Source organism: Lontra canadensis, unplaced genomic scaffold, assembly GCF_010015895.1.
Source record: "Lontra canadensis isolate GAN:19392208 unplaced genomic scaffold, GSC_riverotter_1.0 scaffold3, whole genome shotgun sequence".
NCBI classification, from domain to species: domain Eukaryota; kingdom Metazoa; phylum Chordata; class Mammalia; order Carnivora; family Mustelidae; genus Lontra; species Lontra canadensis.
In genome coordinates, this window is record NW_022630997.1 from 23,648,006 (window position 1) to 23,660,690 (window position 12,685).

A 12,685-nucleotide genomic window follows, 5' to 3' on the forward strand; every position below is an offset into this window, starting at 1 on the left:
CCAAATCAATAAAATTATGAAACAGTTTATAAAACAAATTAATGAAATTATTCAATCTACCATTCTTCTTAAAACAACCATTAATTAATCTTTTGGGATAGCACACAGTATTATATAAACAGAAATCTTTCCATTCAGAAAAACATAGGACTTTGGTAACATGTAAAAAGGTAATATTTATTTTTCTTCAGATCAGAGTTAATAAAGACTATAAAGCCAGTCTAACACTTATCTAATTCATCTTACATTTTTAATTTCCAAACACACACATGTATACACATTACATATAAAATTAATTATGGAACTGTGAGACATTAACAGAAATCCAGTTAGGCTGATTTAGCAATACTATAAGTCTTCAAAACATGAACAAAGTGTAATATAGCTGTGGAAAATCAATACATTTTTCTCCATTTTAGGGACGATGTTTAAAATGCCAAAAAGGAAACTCACATTTATCTATTTGTTGTTGACAATGATTAATCTCTAATTTTCAATGGTTCAGAATATAATGGAATCAAGTGTATGATAAAAATTGTCTTATATTTTTAAAAGTTTGCTTATAGTAATAGAAATAAAACTTTTTGGTCGGATTTTTACATACCTTAAAAGTAGAAAGTCCATAAAGTCTTGTGGTATGAACAGTCTCTTGAGAAATGTTTGTAATATTAGTTATAAAGTCCTCAAGGTATTTGCAAGCTTGCTCCAAGTGTGTTGTGTTTATGATGATTTGCACTAGCTAGAAAATACAAAATAAATCTGTTAAAATGTAGGTTACATGTACACAAAACCATCTGGTTTATGAAAATGAATTATTATTTTCAGCAATTATACCATTTCTGCATAATTACAGCTTTATAGGATACAAGGGATTATCTGATTTCAAAAGCCTGTTGCAAATACTATAAATGCTATAATTAAAAAAATAATCAAGAGTCTAACTGCCAATTAACTTAGAACAACTCTTAAAAGTACTTTTCCAAATTTTATACATTTACCAAGTAAAAAAATGAGTATTTTCATTTTTCATAGAAAGTCTGGCAATCACAAATCAACATATATGTTCTAATATTCTCCATGTAAAACCCTTTCCCCTCACATAGCTTGAATTTACACTCAAAACAAATCCACTTCTACTAATAAATTCAAAGTAGATAGGGAGTCTGGGTGGCTCAGTTGGTTAAGTGTCTGACTCTTGATTTTGGCTCAGGTCTTCATCTCAGAGTTGTGAGATCAAGCCCCATGTGGAGATCTGCGGTTAGCAGGGAGTCTGCTCAAAATTCTCTCTCTCCCTATTCCTCTTCCTCAGCCCCTCCCCACACATGCCTATACCCTCTCTCTAAAATAAATAAATCTTTAAAAATAAAATAAATTAAAAAAATAGAAATCTAGTTTTACAGGATGATATTTAGCAATAACTTATACATTTTTTTTTCACATAATGAAAGATTTAACTAGTATTTTTTTTACCTACCTCTGTCAAACCTATATGAGGTTTTCTAATAAGGTTCAGTAAACAGCTACTCAAAGTTCTGGTCAGCAGCAGATTTGTAGATTTTCTAAGCATATCATCTATTTCTGTTGAGCTAAAAATAAAAGTTGATTATTATTTTGCTTTCCACAAAGGTATAGTTAGCTTCCTAAATGATTTAACACAATTAACTAAAATAATTTGCTCTACCTCATTCTTTTATATCTTTAAATAAATTATCCAAATTTATTAAATCTCCAAATTCAATTCTGTCACAAAAGCAACATTTTCAACAAAGCAGAATGTTCATTTATGGCATAATTTAAATGTATTCCATTAACCATTACAATAAAACCATGGGGTACTTAGTAAAAAGGAAAATAAAATTATTCTTAAATTATGACTCCACTTGGGGCGCCTGGGTGGCTCAGTGGTTAAAGCCTCTGCGTTCAGCTCAGGTCATGATCCCAGAGTCCTGGGATCAAGTCCCGCATCGGACTCTCTGCTCAGCAGGGAGCCTGCCTCCTCCTCCTCCTCTCTCTCTCTGCCTGCCTCTCTGCCTACTTGTGATCTGTCTGTCAAATAAATTAAAAAAAAAAAACCTTTAAAAAAAAAATTATGACTCCACTATGGGGTACTTCTAAAGACACTTCAAATACAACTACAGCTAAAATTATTTTTAAATGTAAACTGATGTGAGCTCTTTCTAGATATAATTAATTACTAGATTTAACTTTAATATAATGAAGCTATCATGTCCACTGAGTTTTTTTTTAAAGATTCAAAGAAGTAAACATAATTACCTTACACTAGTTTTAATTTGGTGCAAAGAAAAAGAGAAAACTCTATGATATTTCTTAACATCCTCAAGATTGCTAGGCTAGCACTAACAAGCTTTTTATTTTCTCCTAACCACTAGACCTTTGATTTAAGTAAACAATGACTTCTTCATATATATATTAATATATATAGCTTCATTATCAAAAGGATTATACTGTCCTTACACTAAGTTTTCTCAGTCTCAGCACTGTTAACATCTCATACAAGATAATTCTTTGCTGTGGGGCTGTCCTGTGCTTTGAGGATGCTTTGAAGGATGTTTAGCACCATTCCTGGCCTCTACCCACTAGAGGCAAGTAGCTCCCTTCCCCCTAAGTTGTGACTGGGAGCCCAAAGACATTGCCAAATGTACCTGGGGTCTCAGGGTGGAATTACTCCAGCTGAGAACCACTGCTATACAGACTAAAATTTTAGCATCCTTTCTCTTTTATTAAAACGTTACTCTTAATAATCCATGAAGCACAAATATTTATAGTTTATATTTATTTTTTAATTGCAAATAGAGCAAGATTTGACAAAACACAGGTACTTCTCACTACTACTCCAATGTTCTCCATTTTAACGCAGGCATTTTTTTCAATATCTGCTAACCCTAACTCTAACATACCTAAAAGAATATTTTTCTGATTTTTTTACAACTAAAATCAAGATTTCCCAGACTTACCAGTAGGGTTTCAGGGTTACTTGACAACAAACTCTGGGACAGAGAACTCTTGCTAATCTATCAACAGTGTCCTAGAACAATCAGTATACTCACCCTGTCAAAAAAGAGGTTGTTGCCTACTCCTCTGGTTTCTTTTCTGACACACTCAAATTATGCTTAAAGACACCCTGAATAGCATACTTCTCAGATGAAAACTTATCCAGTATAGATAATGCCTTCTGTTAATTTCCCTGAACTTCCTTGATGCTGAGTCAATGCATACCTTTTTCTTGCTTAAGTAAAAGCAGAGAAAGAAAACTATCAGCACTTATGTCCTATTTGTGCTAACAAGATTTACCTGACAATGACCAGTATTTCCCCCATCAGGTTTTTATCTCAACTGAGCAATATTTTCCTTAACTCCTTGTCCTTTGGGCCTATATAACCTATATTCTTCCTACATCTTAAAAAACATTTCATAATTAAATCTTTTTTTTTTTTTTTAAAGATTTTATTTATTTATTTGACAGAGAGATCACAAGCAGGCAGAGAAGCAGGCAGAGAGAGAGGAGGAAGCAGGCTCCCTGCCGAGCAGAGAGCCCGATGCGGGGCTCGATCCCAGGAGTCTGAGATCATGACCTGAGCCGAAGGCAGCGGCTTAACCCACTGAGCCACCCAGGCGCCCTCATAATTAAATCTTAATTATAATAGACCTCTTAAAATATTATATAGCTTAATCTCTCATAGAAACTGAAAATTTCTTACAGATATTAGGTCCAGATGTTTCCTCTGTGACCAAGTAGTTGAGACTTTGAAGTCTCTTCATGAAGTCATTTCATTCTCCAGCCCTACTTTTATTCATATATAAAAAGAAACCCAAACATTTGTAATAAAAAGCTCTGAGGCATCTTCTGGTTCTAAAAATCAAACTCCAAATATGTTTAAACATAATAAAAGAGCTTTAAACCCAGAAAGTGATTTTTTCCATAACTTTTTAATGACAAATAAAAGAACAAAGGATCTCTAATAGCTCAATTTCAGATCACAGATACAAATTTTTAAAATAAAAATGTATGTCAGAAACCTGATGATCTAGAATAAATTTAATTTACAAATTTTTAAATAAACTATGCTGTGCTGTCTCTATAATATGAACTGTCACTCTCTTATTAACAAAATGAAAATAGCCAATGTATTTAGTAAAGCATAATTTTTTTAAAAATGTAAACATAAAAGCCTTGTTGAATGAGTAACTTGTGATCATAGAGAGTTCATTAGAATGATTAGATACTGAACTAACAAAAGTGACAAATACTCTTGTAAAAGACAGAGGGAAAAAAACCTGACAATCTTTTCTGCCCCAGCATTAGTCCACAACACTGACTTCCTGAAAGGCTAGGAGTTCACATACAAAGTCAGAACTGAGGTGCCAATTCTAGTTCTAGTAAGACAATAGGGAGGCTTTAGGGAAAATTAGACATAATAATATGACTAATAACTTTTATCTTTGGTGTTATAAATGCAGTAAAAATATTAGATAACAATTAAATACCCAATGACTCTCCTCTATAAATAAAACAAAAGTTAATTGCAAACTGCTAGGACTCTATATTTTCTACAGTTTAACAATATCTTAATTAGATATCAGTCCTATTTTTCAATAATCAACATTTAGATTACGTAGTAAAAAGTACATATTAGGATATGCAAGTTGTATACACTACCTATTTAAAAAATGTTAAAGTAATCTACATTTAAAGTAAAAGATGAGAGGAACCAATATTATAGAGCAAAGACTGCAGCTTCAAGAATAATTCTGGGGACGCGTGAGTGGCTCAGTGGGTTAAGCCACTGCCTTCGGCTCAGGTCATGATCCCGGGGTCCTGGAATCAAGTCCCCCATAGGGCTCCTTGCTCGGCGGGGAGCCTGCCTCTCTCTCCGCCTCTCTCCACCTTTGCCTGCCTCTCTGCCCGCTTGTGTGCTTTCTCTCTCTCTTTCTGACAAATAAATAAAATCTTTTAAAAAAAAAAAAAGAAGAATTCTGAAATACACCATTTGAGCCAAGTCGTAGGATGACTGTTAAAAAGATACTTGTTTCTCCTTTTCACATGCATATGTTTAGATATGCATAGGATGACTGTTAAAAAGATACTTGTTTCTCCTTTTCACATGCAGATGAATGCATGCATCATTGTTTTCAAAGATGACTAACTACAACCGGAATCTATTTGAGAGTATATGAACAAATTCAAGTCCACCCAAAGGTAGGTCAAATTGTTAACTTCCCTTAACTTCACCTTCTAATTATTCCTAAGTACCAGGTAATAGCAGGCTCTTAAATACTTCTTGCTTATGTTCCTTCCTCTTCATCACCACTTATCCTATTTCAGTCTTTCTTCATCTCCCTTCTTGAACCACTGCCTTCACTAGTTCAACATGACGATTTTTTTTAATCCCACTCCAATCTATCATCCACACTGAGGTCAGAGTAAACGTTCTAGAATATAACTCTTAATAATGTCATTCCTTACTTAAAAATTCTCCAACGATTCCCTCATGCTTACAAAATAATATATAAACACTCCAAGTTCCAGTCTCATGTCTAATAATGTAATATCCCATCCTCTCTGAAGTAACTATGTGCTTACCATATGCCAGGCACTATGCCGTGTGCCTTATACACCTGCACTACCTTGCTTAATTCTTACAACCACTGTATGAATTAATTCACTCATTTTACAGATGAGGAAACTGCAATTTAAACAGATTAAGTGACTTGCTCAACATCCTACTAGAACTAGTGAGTGCCACCATCAAGACTCAAACTAAGGTCTAAGTCTGAAGTTTATATTCTTTTTTTTTTTTTTTTAAGATTTTATTTACTTATTTGACAGAGATCACAAGCAGACAGAGAGGCAGAGAGAGAGAGGAGGAAGCAGGCTCCCGACGAAGCAGAGAGCCTGACGTGGGGCTCGATCCCAGGACCCTGAGATCACAACCTGAGTCGAAGGTAGAGGCCTCAACCCATTGAGCCAACCAGGCACCCTGAAGTTTATATTCTTAACCACTGTATTATAGTGCCTCTGTCCAAATAAAAAATTTAGAGTGTTAAAAGAAAAACAAGACAGGCATAAATTACTGGTGGCTCTCAGACCATTTGAGTTCTACTGTTGAAAACTACCATCACAGTAATTTGTTATTCATTTTCAGTTAATACTCTCATTTATCCATTGGTTTTCAAGTGCTAGATCATATCGTGCTGTGCAGTACAAAGAATTTTATGATTGAAGTTAAAAGCTAATGTCTTTGAAATGTATCTTTAGAGACTTTGGTAAAAGAGGTGGTAGAATACAGTGAAGCTTAAAGAGCTTAATGCAGTGGTTCTTCAAGTGCAAAGTGCATCAGAATTACCCAGAGGTCTTGGTAAAACCCAGGGCCCCACCCTCAGATTCAATAGGTCTGAGGTGGCATTTCTAACAATTTCCCATGTGATGCTAATGCTGCTGGTCTGAGAACTACACTTTGAGAAATACATAGCACAGCTGATACCATACATTAGGTATTTATCTTCCTTTTTTCCTTTTTTCTCCAACTCATACATTATCAGGAGCAAAAATTAAGAAATCTTTTAAAGATCTCTATTTGCAAGGAAAAAGCAGTGTGAGACCTAAAATCAGGTAACTCTTTTAGGCTGGCAGAAGACACATTTCTTCCTCCACTTATTTATATGCTCTTAATTTTTTTTTTAAGATTTTATTTATCTATTTGACAGAGAGAGAGAAATCACAAGTAGGCAGAGAGGTAGGTAGAGAGACAGGGAAGCAGGCTCCCCGCTGAACAGAGAGTCCGATGCGGGGCTCGATCCCAGGACCCCGAGATCATGACCTGAGCTGAAGGCAGAGGCTTAACCCACTAAGCCACTCAGGCACCCCTTATATGCTTATATGCTCTTTAAATCCAAAATAGTGGTAGCTTACAATAAGAGACACAGATACAATAAAATAAAAACAACTGTCATTGTTCTGTTTCAGCTTGAAAAATAAATGACTGTTATACATGTACTGCTTTCATGCCTTTCTTATGATTTAAAATTCACAAGAGTTTCATGCTGAAAGGTATTTCCTGCTATTCAAGATACAAATTCAGAAGAATAGAATTCAGAGAGGGAGACTGTGAAAGCCAGCTTCACCACTCTCTCCTCCAGAGTGTATTCACAATTAGAAATACGTCATGTGACTATAATGCAAGGTCCATCTAGGTAGCTGGAACAAAGGTGGCATAAAGATTAACGTTATAACATTAACTGGTTGTTCCTTAAATGCCAGACACTTTCACTGATATGGGAGTCAGAAGACTTCTTCCTTCATCCCAGCTCTCTAACTAACTAGCTGGGTCATTCTGGATGAGATAGCCTCTCTGAGCCTCAGTTTCCTTGTCAGCAAAACAGGAATAACATCACATTTCCCAACTCCATAAACATAGGGTATTAGTTCATCACACCAGATAAATGGTATTCTCTCATCTAAAATCAAGTTCACTATAGCTACCAACAATTGCTTTACTACTCTCCATTACTGAGTATGATACCAATTTGCTACAACATTCTTTAATTCCATTCGTTTTTTTAATCCTCACTTTAAACCTAATTAAGGAAAAACAAAACTATTAAGAATATCAGTTTTTTGACAAGTGAATAACACAAAGTAGGGATATTGTTTAGTTACTGGTAACCTGAGCAACAGAAAAACTGAAATAAATAAATAAGATCTAAACAACTAAAGAAAAAGGGGAAAAAAAAGAAAGAATATTGGAAAAAAATTTAACCACAAATCCAAGTTGTGACTCTTATTTGGACGCCAACTACAGCAGCCCAAGTGTCCACTGACAGATAAAAGGATAAAGAAGAAGTGATACACACACTCACAAACACACACATACATATAAACAGAATATTATTCAGCCATAAAAAAGAATGAAATCTTGCCATCTGGAACAACATGGATGGAGCTACAGAGTATAATGCTAGGTGAAATAAATCAGTTAGAGAAAGATAAATACCACATGATTTCACTCATATGTGGGATTTAAGAAACAAAACAAATGAGTAAAAGAAGAAAAGAGAGAGAACAAATTGATGGTTATCAGAGGAAGAGATGGGTGAAACAGGTGAAGTGGATTAAAGAGCAGACTTATAATGAGCACTGAGTAATGTATAGAACTACTAAATCACTACATTGTATACCTAAAACTGATATAACACTGTATATTAATTATATGAATTAAAATTAAATTAATAAAAGCTCTAAAAAGAGTAACAGTAGCAAACTGCTATTAGCAAACAAACATACCAATGGTAAAAAGACATCTTGGGGGCAATCAAGAAAATAGTGATATGGACTAGAGAATTGATGTTATGGAATAGTATTAATTTTGTTAAGTGTGATGTTTAAATAATGAAATGCCTTTATTCTTTTAGAAACACATACTGTTTCCAGGGATAAAATGTCATTATTTCTGGAATTTTTTTTTTTTAAGATTTTATTTATTTGTTAGACGAAAGAGAGTTCACAAGTAGGCAGAGAGGCAGGCAGAGAGAGGGGGGAAGCAGGCTCGCTGCTGAGCAGAGCGCCCAATGCGGGGCTCGATCCCAGGACCCTGAGATCATGACCTGAGCCAAAGGCAGAGGCTTAACCCACTGAGCCAGCCAGGTGCCCCTGGAATTTGTTTTTTAAAATACTCAGCAAAGGGGTGCCTGGATGGCTTAGTTGATTACCTCTGACTCTTGGTTTTGGCTCAGGTCATGATCTCAGGGTCATGAGATGGGCCCCATGTGGGGCTCCACACTGAACACAGAGTCTGCTTGAGATTTTCTCCCTCTCCCTCTGCCCCTTGGGTACGTGCCCTCTCGCTCTCTCCCTTTCTCTCTCAAATAAATAAAATCTTTAAAAAAATAATAAAATACTTACGCAAAAAAATTTCAAGAAAATATGGCAAAATGTTTATTATTGTTACAGATACTGAGAACATAGGAGTTTCCTATCTCTATTTTTATGTAAGTTTCAAGATTTACATTATAGAAAGTAAAAAATACATACCATCAAATTTACAGCAACTTAACCTCAATGTTACTAAAATGTGCAAGCCTTTCCAATGAGATAATAATCCATTAAAGAATCAAGGCCAGAAAATCAAGTGTTACTGTTTCATAAAAATAGCTATGATAAAGATATATTTCTTATTAGTAAACTTACCTCCGGTGAAGTGACTCTGAAAATTTAAGGCTAGCATAAATAAATTCTTTAACTTGAATGTAAATATGAGGCACTGACTGAGACATGGGAAATTTCTTTGGGAAAGATTGCTGTAGAAAGAAAAACAAAGTTAATAATGTTTTTGAAATTTTAGAGAGAGATATTCTACTCACCTAAAAATATAAAAATTAAATTGCTTTCACATTTGAATAGGAAATAACAGCATCTCAAAGCCTACTATTATATTTCTCTGTTATGCTTAAGAATTTAAAGAAAACCAGAAGTTTATTTTTAGATTTTATTTATTTATTTGAGGGAGAGAAAACGAGTGGGAGAAAAGGGCCAAGGGTGAGGGGAGAGGGAGAGAGAGAGAGAAGAAAAGCAGACTCGCTGCTGAGCGGAGAGCCTGATGTGGGGCTTGATCCCAGGACCTGGAGATCATGACCTGAGCCAAATGCAAATGCTTAACTGATTGAGCGACCCAGGTGTCCAAAACTGAAATATTTCTGAAGAAAATAAAGTGGCAACTGACCTGTCTCTTAAATCATGTAATAAAACTTCTAAGAAGCAGAGAAAGCATATATCAATACCATTGTATGTTCTGATAATAAGTATCCTGCAAAAGATGCCTAGCTCTGTGTTGATTTGCATTCATAATACAAGAGTCAGGTTGGCCATGAAAGTTATGGGCCATCTTCCTGGCTCAGTATCATCAATTAATTCTAATGATTCCCCTCACTCCCTTTCAGTGAAGGCTTGACACCAATTCAACAAGATATCCATTTCATTCCATAATTCCTGTAGTACCTTACAGCAGTGCAGCCAATGATTTACAGGGTACCTTTTGGATAAACTGCTTTATCAGCCTATATCTATTGGCAAATTCTCAGACTCTAAAAGGTAAATTCTCTCCAAGATTTTTACCAAAAGCCAAAAAGCTTTTACCAAAAGCTATTTATACTTAATGAATTCCAATCTATACTTCTATCTTAATATTTGTTGCAACCTTCTTAAACCAGTAAAAGTACCCTTACTTACCAAGGTGTCTAATGATCTTGTAGATGTTAAATCCAATGGACTTTCCCAGCTCTCTTGTTACCTGATTTATCTAAAGGAGCTGACACAGTTCATTCCTTCCTGGTTCTTAAATGATCTCTGCTTCCTTGGCATCCATCCCCCAAACTGATTTTTTTCTTATTTCTCTATCTTCTCTATATCTCTTCCTCTAGTTATCTCTTAAAATTATTGCTATGTAATTACACGCTATCCATGTCTTCTCTTCTTGCCACACATATTGTTCTTGGATGATCTCATCTATTCTCACCACTTCAGTCACCTTGCAAGTACTATTATCTCCTAAATCTACAATTCCGGGCTAACTCTCCTGAAGTCCAAATCCATATATCTAACTACCACTTAGACTCTTGAATGTGGCTGTGACATTTGGGACATACTCAGTAGATCTAATAGTGAAATTATCATTTCCTTCTAAATCTGCTCTTCCTGTGTTCCCTATCTTAGTGAATGCTACCATCCTTCAAGTCTGAAACTTGGCTATCATATTTTACCCTCTATCCTCATCATCCCTCATATGCAATAATCACCAACTCCTGTCGTTCTCCCCTCCTAAACGTCTCTTTTTTTTAAGATTTTATTTATTTATTTATTTATTTATTTGATAGACAGAGATCACAAGGAGGCAGAGAGGCAGGCAGAGAGAGAGGAGGAAGCAGGCTCCCTGCTGAGCAGAGAGCCTGATGCGGGGCTTGATTCCAGGGCCCTGGGATCATGACCTGAGCTGAAGGCAGAGGCTTTAATCCACTGAGCCACCCAGGCGCCCCCTAAACATCTCTTAAATCAAATTCCATGGCAGTAACTCCCACTCAGGTCACCAGTCTCTCTTAACAAGATAGCTGCAACAATCCCCTAGCTGGTCTCCCAGACACTAGTTTTACTCTCCTCCAATCCATTCTCCACTCACTATCCAGAGAGAGAGAGAGATTGATCGATCAATCTATTTATCCATCTTCCTTCCTTTCTTTCCTTCCTTCATTCTTTCTTTCCTTTTCTTTCTTTTTTTAGAGAGAAAGTATGAGCAGGGCAGAGAAGGGCCAAGGAAGAGAGAGAAATCTTAAGCAAGCTCCATGCTCAGCCAGAGCCCATCCCAGGGCTCGATCTTATGACCCTGAGATGAAATCAAGAGTCGGACGCTTAACTGATTGAGCCACCCAGGTGCCCCCAGAGAGATCTTTCTAAAGCACAAATCTGATTATGGTTTTATTGCTTAAAACCCTGTTGTGACTTCTCAGCAACCCTCAGGATAAAGGCTGAACTCTCTAACACTGTTTACGAGGGCTTTTACAGTCTGGCCCTTTCTATTTCATCTTCATTACTTGATCTTCATCTCTTGTAATTTATCTACCTTTTGCAATTTATGCTACAGAATTACAGCCTTTCTGCATGCTGCCTCCTCTATCTTAAGGAATGCCAAATTTTGTGAATTGTAATGTCCTATTTATCCCTCACTTGACTATAAGTTCCTTGTCAGCAGAAACCAAGAAACCACCAAACAGCACAGTGTCTACTATATAGCAGGTGACTAATAAATAATTGAATGAACAAAGGTATTCTTAGGTACCTCCAGCAGAAAGAAACTTTCAACTGGCTGGTAATGAAAACATTCATACACAGCAGTATCTCTCCAGAACTGGTAGGTTCAAGCTTTCCAAATTTAGAGATTCAATTAGGAGTACTACAAAAACCAACAAAAAGTTGCTATTCTTTAAAATCACCTGATAATGATGCAAGTGCTAACTCATCTCCAATTTATGCTCTACAGAATAATGAACCCAACGCTATTTGAAAGAAATTTCAGCTTTAAGAATTTTAATTTTAATGACATTAAAGACAATAAGAGTATGTTCTTATTTTAGGCAAAGTGTTCTAATCAAAGTACAGTTATCTGCAAAAAGACAGATCTTTGCATATATGTTCAGTCTTACTACTTGTTCACCTAACTTACACTGAAAATATAACTAGAGTTATTTGAGAGACAGCTTTATATCTTTTCTACTAGTTGTAATTGAAAATTATACTCAAATTAGGAAAAAAATGGAGTATATCCAATGATACTAAATAACTTAATGAGATTTTTCTTTAAGCTTGCATATTTAAATTTTCCATGTAGCTTTTACTTCAACATTAGTTCTTCTTTTTAATAATATATGAACCAATGAAGACAACTCCTAACAAGCTTAATCCTAAGAGGTACTACATATTTTAGAAGCACACTACAAGCAAAATCAAACTTCCTTTTAACTATAAACCTATTTTAGATAATTTTGTGTAATTAGAAAGGACATTAGAGTTTATTTAGTTCAAACCTCTCATTTGACAGAGGTGGCACAAATGCCCAAATAGGGTAAGTCATCTGCCTATAATAAGCCATAGGCAGAGCTGGCATGTGAACTGGGCCAAATC

The 12,685-nt window shown here is 35.4% G+C and overlaps 1 protein-coding gene across 4 annotated transcripts in view; it reads right to left on the bottom strand.

Annotated features, from left to right (window-relative positions):
* The window catches only part of EXOC6 (exocyst complex component 6), a 236,092-nt gene that overhangs the window by 99,697 nt on the left and 123,710 nt on the right, over nt 1-12,685 (bottom strand). For all 4 annotated transcript variants that reach the window (XM_032836304.1, XM_032836314.1, XM_032836324.1 and 1 more), the window contains 3 exons: nt 9,206-9,315; nt 1,475-1,586; nt 605-739 (listed from right to left, as the gene is read on the bottom strand). In XM_032836304.1, coding sequence (XP_032692195.1) covers nt 605-739; nt 1,475-1,586; nt 9,206-9,315 — 357 coding nt within the window. The remainder of the gene's footprint in view (nt 1-604; nt 740-1,474; nt 1,587-9,205; nt 9,316-12,685) is intronic.